The sequence below is a fragment of the Nymphalis io genome, chromosome 25 (assembly GCF_905147045.1).
Source record: "Nymphalis io chromosome 25, ilAglIoxx1.1, whole genome shotgun sequence".
Taxonomy (NCBI): Eukaryota; Metazoa; Arthropoda; class Insecta; order Lepidoptera; family Nymphalidae; genus Nymphalis; species Nymphalis io.
The window spans coordinates 4018001-4035575 of record NC_065912.1 but is presented as its reverse complement, the minus strand read 5'-3'; the positions used below and the strand labels follow the sequence as shown (position 1 = coordinate 4035575).

The window sequence follows — 17575 nt, the reverse complement described above, 5'->3', positions numbered from 1 at the left end:
ATCTTCTATGGAGTTATTAAATACTTAAAAGCCATCAAGACTAAGGTAAATGTACTTATTTGAAAATATGCCCACACGTAGGTGTGTGTGTGTGTGTGTGTGTGTGTGTGTGTGTGTGAAAGAGTATTACAATTAGTATATACTGACACATCTATTGATTTCATCGAATAATAGGTAAGTACTTAATATGCCTACCGAACTAAAACTATTTAGCTAGGTTTCTTCTCAGTAGATACAAATATGAGGACGTTTTGTGTCTGTATCGATATCAAATAGCCTATACGATTTCAAATCATGTTCCTAAAAACATTTCATCGTAAATAAAATCAACAAAGAACTAAATATGAACGCCAACAAATATTACAGATATAAAAACTACCTCATCATCATTCACCGATTCTTTTCAAACATATAATAAGGAACGTCCCAAAACAACTGAATGTCAAATTAGATTACATTTCCACGCTCGCTCACCCTAAAAACCACTAACCGTGAAGTTGCACCGAAAGTAAATAACGGAATACAAGATGGCCGCGCCGAACGTCAATTTAAACGTCAAAACAATTGTCATTTAATGTTTACTTTGCACATTAACGTATCGTATATAAGGTTTGTTTTGCAATGATGTTGCGTTTCAAACTTAAGGAATATGTAGCCCACTTTTGTATGATGTTTTGATTTTTAGTAACTTCCGATATATTAATTTATGCTTTCACGACTTAACCGCTCAACCTATTATCATGACATTTCGCATGACACGTTACAAGTTGTCTGGAATACAGGGCAAGGCAGGGTACAAGATACTGGACGATTTCCCCTCAAGAAAAAGGAAGAAAGATTCAATAAGTACATCATGTATAGAGGATAATTTATGTAAAAAATATTGGGATCAGTTTTACTGAAAAATTATTAAAAAATTGAGGAAAAATATGTCGTTATGTTTTGAAAGTTTTTTCAAATTTTTTCTTTTGATAACGCTAAAACTCATCAATAAATATAACACAAAAAACTAACTGTTTTGTGTTATTTACTTACCTATAATTTTATTTAAACCTACTTATATAGGTTATTTATTTACATTTAGATTTATTTCTAGCAATTACAGACTTATTTAGGTATAGATTGGAAACAATAAATTTTAGAGATCTTAAGTTACATCCATATATTAATTTTATGATTCCCATCCGGTTCCTCTCGCGCAAATATCGCGGTAAGCTTCGTAGAACAAAATATCCACGAAGCTGATTATATATATTTTAATATCTACATAATTTTAATGTAATCATAATAATTCCTCAGCTATCTTAAAGTAAAACTCATTTTATTTTTATTTCTTAAAATACAAAAAATAAACATTTCATAAACAATAATATAATTAAAATAATTAATTGCTACCGATACTCTATTCACAATGTCCACTTCACGGACGGTAGTAAATATCTTTAATAGTCGTCCAACAGACACTTAAAAGCTACTGTGTTAAATTAAGTCAATTAACCGATGAACTATAAATGAAGTAAAGTAGCAATTTCTAAGTGACAAACGTCAGTCCCATCGACGCTAAATAATGTAGAGCCGTAGTTAGAGTCGCGTCTTCATCCCGATAATTAAACGGACACCGATCACCCCGCCTCCCCTCCTCCCCGGACCGAGCTAAATTAATCACACTATGAATCTCGCCCCCCAATCCGGGGCCCGATTAAAAAGTTTTATTGGAGAGCCGAGTGTGAAAGCCCCGCTCGCTTAAGCCACATCCTCCAACCAATTGCTGATCGGCCGCAAAGGAACGACGTCCCACCATTGGTCGATAGTAATTATGCCACGCCCGCCATCGCCGCCCGAGCCAGGGCTGTCACACGCCACGTCAGTTGACCGATGCGCGTCGAACCGTCAGCCGTATCTCGTGTTGTTGTGAGATAAACAGCCTCCGATATTTACTGTGACCGTGTGATGGATGTGAATTGAACTATGGAGGAGGAGTCTATGTCCGGGCACAGCTGTTCCGAGGACGATATCAGTGTTGGGCGACCGTCACCGGCGCCGTCGCGGTCGCCGTCGCCACAAGATTACTTCAGGCCGCTAAAACGATTGAAGATGGCTTCGGAGCCGGTCGAAGAGCGTCGTGGGGAAGGCGTGAAGAGTTTCTCTATACTGGACATTTTGTCGCATAGTCCTCGAACGCCGCCGCGTATAGTGCGTCCATGGGATGCTTCAGGGTTTGAGAGATTGCAGCGGTTGCAGCGCTTAGCCGGTGCGGCACTGCTGGATGGCGAACGTTGGAGATTGGCAGCTCTTGGGCTGTTGAGGCCGAGGGAGATGGCGCCGGCAGAATGCTGTGACTCAGCGTCGGAAAGATCGTCGTCGGCTTCTGATTGCTGCTCGGAGCCAAGACGCGCTTCGCAGGCCGGCTCGAACGCTCCCCACACGCCACTGGACGCCCTGTTCCACATGACCAGCAAAACTTTTGAAGCGAATAATCCTGACAACGGAGGTAAGTTCTTATATAATTTAATTCCTAGTTTTATCTAGAATAATTGTGAACGAATCACATCGAACAAACTTCTAATGTTACGTCGTACACAAAATTTAATTTTTTCCACAATGACGATTTTATATCTAGTTACTAGTAGGTACTTATTTTGGTTTTAATCGTAACTAGGTAACTATAAAAAAATACTTCATTTATTTTGTAATCTAAAATCACTCAAATCAAGTTATTATTTATTCAATTAGGCTCATACAGGTACTTTTGAATCATCATGTGACAGTACATATGTAATTAAATGTAAAGTAACCACGGGTTCGGAATGTAAATTCTGCAAAGAATAACCGGCAAGATAGTCAAAAAAAAAAATTATGAATAATAACGATAATAATGGTGATTAAATTTCTTATTCGAATAGCTGAAATAGTTTTAATCGCATATTGTTTTTTCCATATCAACCTACTTACCAATGTTTATCTACTATGTATTTAATAGGATCAATTTTTGTAGTTGATGTATGTGGACCCTTCATCGGTATTCTAGATTAAAAAACATACTTATGAATAAATATTTATAACTAGGAAATTTTTGTTTAAATATTTATTGAGATATAAAAATATGGACAAAAATAAATAAGTACCTAGTAATGTATTAACTTCCTCGTTCAGCTCAGTTCTATCATAATATTTTTGTAGGTATTAAATTATGTAGATAATTCCTTGAAAATTTGTTTTTATTTTTGAAACTCATTCTCTATTATATTAACATTGATTTCTCTATCATAGACATCATATCAGAGACCAACTCAAAGTACATTTGGATATACCATAAAGATTCCATACGATATGAAATCTAGTACATTTTTCAAGTCAAAACAATAATTTTTTTTATAAAAAAAATCTACTTTATTGTATGATTTATTCGTAGTTCTATAAAACTCAAAATTAAGGTTGATATAACAGGTTGATTTGAGACTCATTACCATTTTATATATTAATTATTGTAATCCTCACTGCATAAATGATATCCACGTGGGATGTAAACGAAAAATTTAAGATCGTTATTTGGGTGCTACCAAATATTCGTGTGGTTAATTTCATCTTATGCTCGACGCGAAGGAAAACATCGTAAGGAATGCACGTATCAGATGCTGCATCTATTACCTACTATTGCGAATCTGGAAACTACATTTGGCAATACCTTACTATGAATGTATATTACGATAAACCATTCAGACTTAATATAAGCCGAGATGGCCCAGTGGTAAGAACGCGTGAATCATAACCGATGATCGTGGGTTCAAACCCGGGCAAGCACCACTGAATTTTCATGTGCTTAATTTGTGATTATAATTCATCTCGTGCTTTACGGTGAAGGAAAACATCGTGAGGAAACCTGCATGTGTCTAATTTCACTGGAATTCTGCCACATGTGAATTCTACCAACCCGCATTGGAGCAGCGTGGTGGAATAAGCTCCAAACCTTCTCCTCAAAAAGAGGAGAGAAGGCCTTTAGCCCAGCAGTGGGACATTCGCAGGCTGTTACGGCACTTAATATAAATGATTAGTAAAATATCAAAAGACTTAGCTTCGATGTTTGTTTATTGATAGACGTTGCTGCATACAGACAAATCATCATGACACAGGAATCAGGATTAACAATTCTAATAGCGTAATCAGTAGTTAGACGGCCTTATTAAATATAGGGTAGAGTTAAGATTAGACAAATATTTTTTAAGCAAAAGTCGATCTCACCTCACTATTTGCTAAATCTTCATTAAAATATTTTAACTATATTTTACATAAGAGGTCAAAAATATTTCTCGTGCTAAGCTATTTTATATAACAAATTGATTACTTACATTAAGCATTTTATAAGAAGAATTATACGCTCCTTAATATGTAATTTAAAAAAAATTGCCTCATATTTCTTATAATTTTTTTAAATAAAATCACTCTCGTCACTTGATTTAGTTCACTAACAATTGTCGCTCGTGATATATTTTTATTATCTATTTATATATTCCATATATGGGTTCTTTGTTTTGTGCGTTCCAATATCGATACAAGATATTTATTTCATAACCATTGCTAGTGTATATTAATTTTCTAAATTTATTCAAGAAGAATTGTCTTAAACCGAATAATTTATGTGATTTTGTGTTTAGTCTTAGACTACATAATATACGTATTTATATTAATAATATGTAATATCAAATCATCGAATAATTATTTATTTAAAAATTTGTGCACAGTAATCATAAGCTAAGCTTTAATTAAAAAATACTTAAATATACAGCACGCGAGGTAACCTTATCGCTTTGTAGCATTCTCTAGTGAAGGGAAAATTGATAAAAGTACGTTTACAAATTTTACAAGATTTCATTAGACTTAAACTTTTATTTGCTATGGTTGGATTAACATGCAAGTTGATTTTAAGTTAGTTAAGTTAGTAGTTTAAGTTCCAACCGATTGAGATTTGCATGCTGGATGCTGTTGACAATTACCGTAACCGTAACAGCCTGTGAAGGTCCCACTGCTGGGCTTAAGGCTGTTGACAATTAAGTACACTTGAATTTAACTAACAAAATTTTATGCACTTGAGCATTAATTCAGTAAAAATATTTTTTTTTGTTAAATATAAAGCATAAAAAGACATGACTCTTCAAACATCAATTTTGAATAGTGACGGACAAAATCGGTAATTGTGTTCATACAATTTTTGACCATTAATGTAATTTATGTTCGGAAAATCGTTACTAGTTAGTGAACTCAATTTATTGTTTATTCACAACAGTAATATGAATTTGATTACTTATATCGAAAGCTAAATATAATATTCGTCAATCAACATAAGTGTGATGAGAGATATCAACCTTTTTTGTTATTTATATCTTAATAATAATGTCCCTCCAGACCGATTTCGGCCACTATTTATTATTTATTATTATATAGATTAGCTAACTAAGCTGGAGATATTATAGTGCACAAGTATGTGCGCAAACACATACACTCTCTATTGCCTAACTCTCATAATCCGATGGAAGGGCAATCCGACACGACCAGAAAGAGTTCAGGCGCAGGACCAACGGCTTTACGTGCTTTCCGAGGCACGGGAGTGTACACACTTCCAACTTCAATTATTACTGTATATAGAAAAGAATGAATTATATTATGATTGGGGGACTAACATTTGACATATACAACTGGTTTTATTGATTCTTACATAAAATATTACCAATTAAAACTATTAATTACGTTCAACTGAACAAGAATTACTCTATTAATATTCCTATATGAGTCTTATATTGTGTACCTTAGCAGATAACATTTTTTATATTAAATGTTGACCGTAACAGCCTGTAAATGTCCCACTGCCGGGCTAAAGGCCGCCTCTCCTCTTTTTGAGGAGTAGGTTAAATGTTGAATGCAAAGTTAATCAAAATAAACTCTATGTAAGTAAAACCGGTTGAATGAAGAGTTGTCCAAGAAGAATAGGCTAGAACTTCAGTAGAACTTTTAGCCAATAAATTTTCACTACAGTATTATTGATAAATTCTAAAGCAAAGGTTTTGTCATATACATAATATATGTAATATATATGTTAATAGAAGGAAGAATTTATAGAAGTTTGTCATTTTTTAGTTAAGAACGTGGAAGTCCCGTGGTATTTATTATTAATTTGCCAACACAGAAATAAGCGTGCGACTAAAGGCTAACACAGATAATATATCAAATTCGTATGGTTTCTTAGGTGTTGCTATTGAGAAATCCCATCGGAAACATGGCTATTTTTTAATAAATATTATAATATACAACCTCTTCATGATCGATTGGTGTGTGTATTTTCTATGCATCGATTTCATATTAATATTTTTGCATGAGTTTATTTAATAAGTTAAATTATGAAAAACTAATCAAATATTTTAAAATGGCTTGAATTTCCACACTATTATGTTTTTTAATAATTTAAGAATTTGTGTTTTTAACGCTGAAGCAATATTTAAAACTATTTATATACTATTTTTATTATATATTTTTTCATTTGCTCTACCAAAATGACGATTCAAGGACTTGAAAGAGCTTATTTGTATAAAGTATATTTGGTTTGATTTTGACCGACATTGATATATTTCATTTTAAACAGCTACACTCTTTCAAATAGCATTAAGTAAATATCAGACCTCTGAAAAAAAAGAGACGCAAGACGGGTAGCTTATCGGGGTAATACAGTTCTACTTTCTTAGGAATTAAAGCCTGTAACTGATTGATTTATAAATTTACCTTGTCTATTATTTCATGACCTGTGTATGTGTATTTTTACGTATTCAATACTAATGGAATTAGTATTAATACATAAAGTAATGTCAGAATAAGCTTAATTTATAATGAAAAATAGAAAAAACTTCCTAGGTAGGTACATAACATTTTATAATAAAATTTTGCTAAATCACAGACGTATACGACACTCCCAGGAAAAAATTCTTAACTATAATAATATGCAATGCAAATGTCAAAACAATAGAATTTTGAAATAAGAACAGCACATAAAAACCTTTCAATGACAGTGTTGCTATTGTAAAGAATCAATGGACGATTAGGTACGACGATAATACTTATTGGTTATCGAGGTATGTTAACATTGGTAATATTAACTTCGGTATAGACGATTATATCATGATTACAGAGCGGCTTTTGTAATTGAAACATGGCTGAATGCATCTGCCGAAGCGCTCTGTTATTATCTGTGCGTGTTTTTTTTTAATTGTCAACGATGATTTTGGCAGTCATTCTGTTTATTGTGATGTTGAGAATGTGAATGTGTTTTAGAATTTCATGAATTAATAAAAAAATTAAAAATACCGTCGTAAGCCGTCTGTTTTAAAATGCAATACAAATATTATTATATTAATTCACATAGTAATCTTAATTCTATAAATATTTTATAAATATGTACAATTGTTATCATTTCTCATACGTATTTATTAATTTACTGCAATTTGCATTTAAATTTACATCCTCAGATCTAATTCAAAATTTAAAAATACGGTATTAACATAACAATGATTAAGTATAAAAATTTATAATAATTTTAAGGATTTTAATTAATACCCTTAAATAACATCAAAAAACCACTTAATCATATAACAGAACAAATCAATGAGCTTTTAAATACCCCAAAAGTTGTATTCGACATTACACAAAAAAGAGACTATATTATAAGCGTAATTTACACGGACGTTGCAAAAAATCCATTGTTACTGGCACAAAAGAAGACATCACCATTAACAATCGTTCCAAATTCGAACAGACGTCAAAAGGAAAGGCGGGAATTGTCTATGCTCCATATGTTACAAGATTAACATATTAAACGGCGAACTGGCTGAGTAATTTGTCATTGGCGGCTTGATTGAGGAAGTCATCTCGTTCAACGGAAATAATATTTTTTTAACATCCCTCTGGCGGCATTAGATATTATTGTTGATATCTATATCATTATGCATACATTCTATATGTACTTATGTGTATATCAAATGATCGTGATTTGTTTTTTTTTTAATACAATCTAATACAAATAGATAAACGTTTTAGTGCGTACTTACTTCAATTATTAAAACAAAATGATAGGTACATGATATAATAATATTGTTGGGTAACATATTTACCTATATAATAATACTACATTTAATACTAAGTGCAGAGATATAATGCCGAATTGTGCAATGTTTACTTTGATATTAGGTACTGTCATTTTAATTTGGAATATATATTTTTTTTTTATAATCATATTTTCCTATAAGGAAAATTGAAACAATAATTAAAATTACATCGTTATTTTTTGTAATTGTATTAGTGAGAATTACATTTAAAAGTCGCTATATTTTTTTCTAAATATTATTTTACTAAAAAAATATACTACATATTCTTAAAAGTATTTTTTTAAAAACACGTTTGAAATTCGAATACGAACAAATAAATTAACAAAACTATATATACACTGATGCTATATATATATATATATATATTAGGTATAAAGTTGCATTGCACAATTATATGTCACTCTCATTTAAACCAAGGACGGTATGTGCATTTATGTCACCATCCAACAGATAAACATTAGGCATAGTTACGATGCAATCACTGAGATGAGTCGTAATAAGTTAGCTATTTGTTTTGAATTTAAATACTTCGTTCTTTTTTAAAAAAAAAATGTTAAGGATTCAATCAGTACAAGATAAAGAAACACACTTAAAGTTACAACATTGACCCCTAAAGTTTCCACAAGTAAAGAAAAGAGGTCGGATATTATATTTATATAAATGTAATTTATATTTTAACCAACTTCAAAAAAGAGGAGGTTCTGTAATCGGTTATAATTTAGATGTAAAACTAAAAAAAGTTTTCTTTAATACATGTACGTAATAACTCTTCGTAGTTTCCCCCATAGCATTGATGCTCCCAGAAAACACATTATAACTCATTTTGTCTATGGTCGTCAAGCGCGGGCCCACTTCGGATTATTATATTTTATTACCCCCACGAATTGTGCTATACAACCTCATGTGGGGTCCAAAGGTGTCAGAACCGGCACGTTTGTATTACCCCTATTATGAAAAAAAGAAAAAAAGGCAGCAAAAAGCCGCTCCCGCCATTATAAAGCGTACAGGGTGCTTTTAGCCAATAATACGTTTAGAATTCGCTGACTAATTGATTGTGAATAGTTTTATTTAATTGAAAAACGATAGGGTTCAGGAAATAATTATTTATAATAAATTTAATGTATTATAATCGATTACGTTGTAAAAAATAGAGGATTTTTTTATTGTATACCAACCTATGTATGTACATATATAAAAAATATGTATATATGGTATCTATCTATAACTTATTTCGCGTTGTTATTTTATATCATTAGAATTTCTTTGGTGCATACCGATCATAATATTAATTTATGCGAAATAAAACAAAATTTAAAAAAGGAACAAAATGTTCTATTGTTCCCCATAATTTGTACAAATCCACGAAGCCCACAGGCATGCAAGGTGTGTACATCTACCTCCCTTCCTCCTATGAGATTAGAACGAGGCAGGTGCACACTTCGATTAATTTAATTATATTATTCGGATACACCTTCATCAGTTGATATCTTTTGTCCATCTGTGGTAACGTTATGACATAGTTCGTTCGACAAAGAATGGTGCACAGTTCTAAAAGAAATAAGGCTTATATTCTTTTAATATCCATCAATAGGATAATGGTAACCTCACAATGAGAAAGTTACAGGGTCCAATCCTGATCTCATTACCTTTAAAGGGAAATTTAAAAGAAACATTAGCACTTAGATCTACTTGATCTTGCAAAAAGGAAAAAAAAATAACTAGACCATGCGTCACAGTTAAATACCTTAATGGCGTTAGTATACTAAAATAGGTAAAACAAATTAAAAAAAAATTCTTCGGCAATCTCGAGGCCCTGACATTACAAATACATTGCGAATTACAATTTTACGATATCATATCGTCGCAACCTGTAATTATAGTCCAACTCTTAATTAACAAATAAAATAATAAGACAACGATCTCCTTCGGACGAATATTGCGCTTTACGAATCAAAAACACATCTTTAAGGTCTTATTACAAAATATCTAACAAGTCTTTTTCGGGTCTGTTCTTAAAATATTTTTATTAAGATTATTTAAGATTAATCTTGGCGGTATCACTATCGACACCAATTACAGGCACAAGGGACATAAAATCTTAGTTCCCAAGGTTGGTGGCGCATTGGCTATGTAAGAGATGGTTGTCATTTGTTACAATGCCAATGTCTAAGGGCGTTTGGTGACCACTTACCATCAGGTGGCCCATATGCTCGTCCGCCATCCTATTCTATAAAAAAAAAACCTAACGGTTTAGACACTCAGAAACTATTGCGGCAATGATAATACATGATGATATAAGCTTAAGGACAAATTATGGATTACGTATAGGCCGAAAAGTTTACATGTGATAGTCAAGAAACTAAGTCACTACCTATATTTGAAAATTTAGATTACTTTTTTTAACAAACAAAGTAATGAACAAAAAAATAATAATAAAATTGATCGCACCGTGTAGCAGCGACCGTAGCACTTCATATTACCGTCGGCGTTCGTTCATTACTAATAACCCTACATTTGGACACCCGGGCGAATTATAGGGCCGTTTGTAAATAAACCGGCGGCTTTGTGGGAAACCTGATGTTATCCCAAACGCACCATACAAACATAAATACCCACTGTTGACTGTAATGTATGGGTGTCAATATAGAAATGTATGCAAAATTCTCGAATATATATCAGTAACCTTTGTAGGCTCACACTAAAGTAATTCGCGTCGCTTAGAATATGAGTTTTATTATTATATAAATGTACATCATTAAAATTAAATTCGAATTATATAAATAAACACATTTGGTGCACAGGCAATAGTGCCAGCGTCTTGGGTACAATGCCACAGGAAAATCTTTTAGACGGCGTGTTTTGCTTTAAATTTGTAATGTGTATTTTGTTCTTTTTATTTTAATATTGTATTTTATAAAAATGTCTGTACATAATTTAAAAAATATATAATAATAATATATAGGCATCTTTCCGAAATAAACTTTGAATTCAACAACTGTTGTATATTTCATTCGGCGGTGCCAATGTTTTTAATAAACATTTTAGCATGCAACAAATTCCTTATTAAATATAAATAGGTATACCTAACATAGTTTATATATGTATATACAATTTTCATTAAAATAATGTTAATTAGGTATTTTTTAAACAAAAGATATATTACCTTACAATATATAAATGTATCTTATGCTTAAACAATTAATTAACGATATGTTTTAATTCGAAATATAAAAAACTCGTAGGTACCTACTATCTGTAAAATCAAAATAGCAGATTTGATATTGTTTTTTTAATTTAATTGTAATCTGTGACTGCAACAGTCTCGTGGCAGAACCATTAAGATCAATGACCAAAGAATAAAAAAAGCAGCCATTAAGTTTCACACCTTTCTAATAATTCAGGAGATATTGATTTAGATAATAATCGATGCTCCGTCGATTTATTTTTTTCAAATTTCGACCACGTTCTGTAATTACGTGCATTTAGTGGCGTTTAGAGTCGCTTTTGTGAGTTTTACGTACAAGGTGTGTTAGTTTTTAGTCAAAATTTGTAAAGTTTTTTATAGTATATGTGGTGGTGTGTGTGGGTGGGCGTTGCACACATTAAAATTAATTTGTATATATATGGACTCCTGTCAATTAACTTTATAAGAATATAATTTTTTAATGCATTCATAAGTTTTTTTAATGTAACGGATAAATATTTTGTATAGCAAAATAAATTATAAATAAAATCGGATACAGGAACATTGTCTCAATAGTCATATCATATAATTTATTAAGTTATAAGTGATGTAAATACAATAACAATAAAACAATGTATCGAGAACACCTGTTAAAAAAACATTATTCGTTTTATCGATGAAAGAAATATTATGTAATTATTTATTCAAAAAGTTTTAATAACGTTTAATAGGTGATATTATGATGAATTATTAAAAGTCAGCTGCGTGTGAAAATAATTTTATATAAATACTAATAACTCATGGAAAAATAGCTTTAATTAAACGAAATGTTTCATTCCTTCAGTCAACTCGATGCATCAAAGGACTATAGAAGTTCACTTTCCAAAAATTACGAATCTCTTTCAACGCCGTCACGACTTATTCTTCCATTATTAAAACACGCAAACCATTTTTCATTCAATATAAATTCCGATGTAGGCCACGAAGTTTCATTATCTTCATAATTAGCACATTCAAATCTACGCTCTAAATAAATGAGTATAAAAGGTACATTCGTTTGTGTGAATTAAAGCAGATGGCATAATGTTGAGTTCAGTGCACCAAAGATTGAGCGTCGAATTATTTTCTTATTGGCGCGATTGTTTGAGAAAATGGCTTTTAATAAAAGGAGTGCGTTTTGAATCAGACAAAAGTTGCTTCAATTGAATTCGGTGCATCCACTCGATTCACTCATTTACGCGTAAAAATATCTTTGACAACGACCTGCCAGTTTAAAAGTTCTAAAGATAATAAATTGCATGGTGTGTAATATAATATAAGGTATGGAGATATAGATATGTAAACTGTCTATTTATTTTAGTGTGCATACGTAGTGCGTGTGTGGTACTTTGGCTTGATTTAAATAGTTTTATTATTGAAAGTAAGATATAGGTAATATAAATTTGTCGCAACTACATTATGTTATTTAGAATAAAGGACTGAATCCTGTCATTATTCTTCAATCCTTTTTTTTTTTTAAATTAAGCCGACCAAAGTCCAATAATAACCTCCTTTAATATTATAACCTAGAATAAATAAACTAGGAAGGGTAATGTTTTTATTGCCAATGTAACATTATCTTAAGCAATATTGAGTCCAACCTGCTAACATTTGCGTTATATGAAAAGCTATCGATCCATTTTTAATAGCTGATAATAAAAAGTTAGCATTCGTCTCACGTGATAAGAACACTACCACTTAATTGAATTATGTTTACAATACTGGTATTATGGCGCGAGTGAGCGAGTTGCTGATTGGTTAATTTGAATCAGTAAAATATAATAGTGTTTTGTTTTAAAAAGGAACAAAATGCGTAAAGAATAGAATTAAAAAAAAAAGGTATTTGATTTTACTGCTTGTGGATTTTAAGTAGGTATGTAATTATATTACAGCAGATAATCAGTGTTTTCATTCTTTTTAAATGGTCTAGTTTGCCTAAGAAGTAAGAACCGTCATATTTGACGCAAATAAAAAGAAAATAAACATTGATTTTTTTTATAATTACAGGCTTGTGCTATATCTACTAAGCTTTTAAATATAGAAACAAATTTATTACTACGAAATGAAGGTTATAGTTAAAACTATTAGTTTTGTATAATATGGGCATTTTACAATAATAATTTCGTAGCTGCAATAAATCATCTAATATTACAAAGTCCATTAGCAAAACGTTTAATCTTTTCATTACAAAACTACTCGAATACTGAGCCATAGAACGAGTGGGACATTTACACGGTGACACAGATTGCACAGTGCTTAAACCGTTGCACAAATAAGTTGCATAGAAGACGGGGGCGTTTGTCGACACAGTGCCGCCTGTGGTTGTAGTTGGAAAACCCACCACAAACGCTTTGGATGAGTATTGCGTTGTCTCTTATAATGCAAACCGCATTCAATTTGAGACGAGGAAGCCGCGGGTATAATTTAAATATTTGACAGGCTTATAGCCTAATTTGGAGACTTGATAGCTCAATTTTAGTACACGCTACCGAAATTCGCTGGTCGAAGGGCAACGATTTTTTAAATTACTTAGCAACGAACTCCTGGAATAGCTTAATTTGTTACAAGGTGTGTGCTGCCTTATTGTACTTAATATTCATAGTAGTCAATTAATATTTAATTAATGTAGTAATATGACGTTAAAACGTTTTTTTTTAAATATTAGTTACATGCAAAAATAACCCACATCCTACTTATTTTAGGGTCAGTCAACACTTGACGTGTTTTATTATCCATGCATGTTTAGTCTATTTCATCTGACAACCCATTCAATTTTCTTTCGACGTCTACATGTCTATAAACAAATTTAGCACTTACCTTGTGATATGATGTTTAATGTAAAGAAATCATTATTTGATAAAATATTGACGTGACATTAGAAGAATATTTTCTAAGCTAGCGTACATACACACCAGAAAAAAAAGGAAAAATAAAATAAGAATATTTTATCTGTATTTATATTATCTGTAAAATGTAATTTGTTCCTGTTGACAGTTTAGCTATAGTCAGTGTAATCATTGGATACAGTTACGTATACGTAAATATTTTTAAATATAAAATCCTTAATCAAACGATTCCTAAAATTCACCGAAGTTCATTTCGTCGAACTATTAATATCAAACGTCAATACGAAAGCACAATAAAGCGTCGATTTGCTCGATACAATAAAGGCTACTTGCTATAAATACACCCCATTGTTGTTCTAATCCCGAGTTGACTAATCGACCAACGTTTGGCTACTTCACATCGAACGCGTTTAACGCTTAAAGCGCTTTTCGCAATTATTATTTTTTAAGTGAAATTAAATATAAATGAATTACATTTTTGTGTTTGTTCAAATATAAAGCCAATCATTTCATCGAATCTAAAATATAGTATTTTTATGAATATTATATGACAATAATAATATAATAATAGGATAATACTTATAAATAAAGCAGATATACCAATTAAAATATAATTATTATCGAAACTTTATTTTTATAATAATGTTAAAAAAAATAACTTAGTATGAATATGTATTTTTATATGTATAAGCGATTTAGTTTATCTGATACAGTTTATTTGATACGAAACGCTGTGTGTGCCCGTGTGTAGGGTCTCTTATGTCAGGGGTAATCAGTGGCGAGCAGTAATGGTGGCCGTAATTAAACAGGCCGGTGGCTCGTTGTGATTGAATGTGCCTTATTTAGTTCGCTTTGACGATATAATACTACCTATATCAAAAAGTGTATAACGTAAGCACAAACGAGACAAATATTACTGGTGGTAGGGCTTTGTGCAAGCTCGTCTGGGTAGGTACCACCCACTCATCAGATATTCTACCGCAAAACAGCAATACTTGATATTGTTGTGTTCCGGTTTGAAGGGTGAGTGAGCCAGTGTAATTACAGGCACAAGGGACATAAAATCTTAGTTCCCAAGGTTGGTGGCGCATTGGATATGTAAGTGATGGTTGACATTTCTTACAATGCTAATGTCTAAGAGCGTTGGTGACCACTTACCATCAGGTGGCCCATATGCTCGTCCGCCTTCCTATTCTATAAAAAAAAAAAAAAAATATCAAAACTGCCCATGTTAAAATGCGACACCTGGATTAAATTTAACCTTTATACTATCTCTGCACACAAATACAATATGGTTACATGTAAATTGCATAAATATTTTCATTGCATTTTTTTATTTAAAAAATACTCGTGTAATAAATACTCTTGTTCCTTATAACAAACTAGCGGCCCGGACTTCGTCCGGTTTGAACAATTATTTTGCACAACACACACAAAACGCTAGTAACGACTTTTATAGGAAAAAAAGTTGTAACTTGGATTACGTTATCGCAATTGTCGTTGGAATATATAATTTTTTTAAATGAAATATAGCCCGTGGTATTCCGTAACAGCCTGTGAATGTCCCACTGCTGGGCTAAAGGCCTCCTCTCCTCTTTTTGAGGAGAAGGTTTGGAGCTTATTCCACCACGCTGCTCCAATGCGGGTTGGTAGAATTCACATGTGGCAGAACTTCAGTGAAATTAGACACATGCAGGTTTCCTCACGATATTGGTATTAATATATAGTTATTATTAGATTTTGAGTTTACCAATTACAAACAAACATACAAAAAAATCAAACATTTTCTCTTTATAATATTAGTTAGATTTATCCAATTCTTTATCTGAGTTTCTGATAGCAGTACAAAACAATTTTACTCACGGATAATATCTAACCCGACACCTCGTAACATCTTAAAATCACCTAGTGTTATAAAAAATGTACTTATTCATTATACATGCCAGCAATAATCAGGTTAATGCCTTACAATTAGTTTGAAGCGACCACCGACGGAGTAACATGTGCTCGAAAACCGGTTACAATATAAAACGAAGTGTTTTGCACAGGAATAAAATAGTGTGAATTTAAAAAAAGAACCTAAAATAAGATGGCGGTTCAATGTGAGCTGTCAAAATCATATAAAAATGCAATGTTGTTATTATCCGGGCCGCGGAAAATAATAAGGATTTTATTTTCTTAGTTAACAAAACAATTTAAATTTTTTTTCAGATGGTTATAATAAGTTTACTAAACATTCAATAATACGGTAAAACAAAATCCAATAAGGAAGACAGATATGCCAAAAACAAATTTTAGAAATTTGTTAGCGTTAATCAAATATCGACATAACATTTAACGGTATAAGTTGCAGAATAATTTATATTAAATTATTATGGGTCATTAAAAATTTATTTTCTATTCCTTCTTATCTTTCGGTAAGTTCCGAATTCTTTTTATTCGTGCTACTATGGGTACCCTACTCCAAAGATTGAGCCATTTCATCGCAGCCCGGGGTTCGATGCTATCTATTGCATCTTTCTTATTGTTCACTTATTTTGATACCCGCTCCGTGTTTCGGGTAACCGTTCATTATGAATTAGAAGCGCTTTGTCGGGTTAAGCCTTAAGAATGCGAGATAGTTCGAAATTTGAATACCAGTTTTTCTTTTTAATTTTTTTAATAAGCTGCCAGTAAACTTAAATTAGAGAAAGAAATACTTTATAAGCTCCATAACATTTTAACAAAGCAAAGATTTTAACTTGCATGTTTTGTAAGACTGTAAAAAATACCAAAAATGCAAATATGAATTTACATATATTTTTTGAACATTGAAGTCAATCACAACGGTCATGGAATTGCTTTATAAGTTTTAAAATTTATTATAAATTATATGACTCAACCGCCCACGCGCTTTAACACTAAAGATTTGTATCTTATTGCCGTAATCCAATTACCAGAGTCTTTAATACCAAACCTCCTAATCCTATCAAAGATATATATTTATACAAAGTTAATCAAAAACTAGTAATGTCAACTCTATTCCAATGTATTAAAGACTTTACTTACCGTAAAAAGTATTTAGTGCTTTTACTATAGATCCCAAAAAAATATATAAAATTATAGAAAAATTGACTTTAACTCAATAAGTGTAAGGAACATGTAATTAGTAAATAAGATTTGTAAAAAAAACAATGAATTTCTTCATTCGGGATTCATTAATTTGAACACTATTCCACTGTCTTAAAGACTATTTAAAGTGAGAATGTAAGTTTGTGTATAGGTTAAAAGATGGCGAGACGAATGCGTAGGAAATCGGGACTTAGTGTCAACACTTCACGGGTGATGGCTATAAATGAGGGTAGACACACAATGCGGTCACC

At 31.7% G+C, this 17575-nt stretch overlaps 1 protein-coding gene across 1 annotated transcript in view; it reads left to right on the top strand.

Annotated features, from left to right (window-relative positions):
* Window positions 1-1887: 1887 nt before the first annotated feature.
* Window positions 1888-17575, top strand: part of LOC126778245 (homeobox protein BarH-like 1b) — a 55139-nt gene continuing 39451 nt past the window's right edge. The window contains exon 1 of the mRNA XM_050501733.1: window positions 1888-2491. Coding sequence (XP_050357690.1) covers window positions 1969-2491 — 523 coding nt within the window. The 5' untranslated portion in view covers window positions 1888-1968. The remainder of the gene's footprint in view (window positions 2492-17575) is intronic.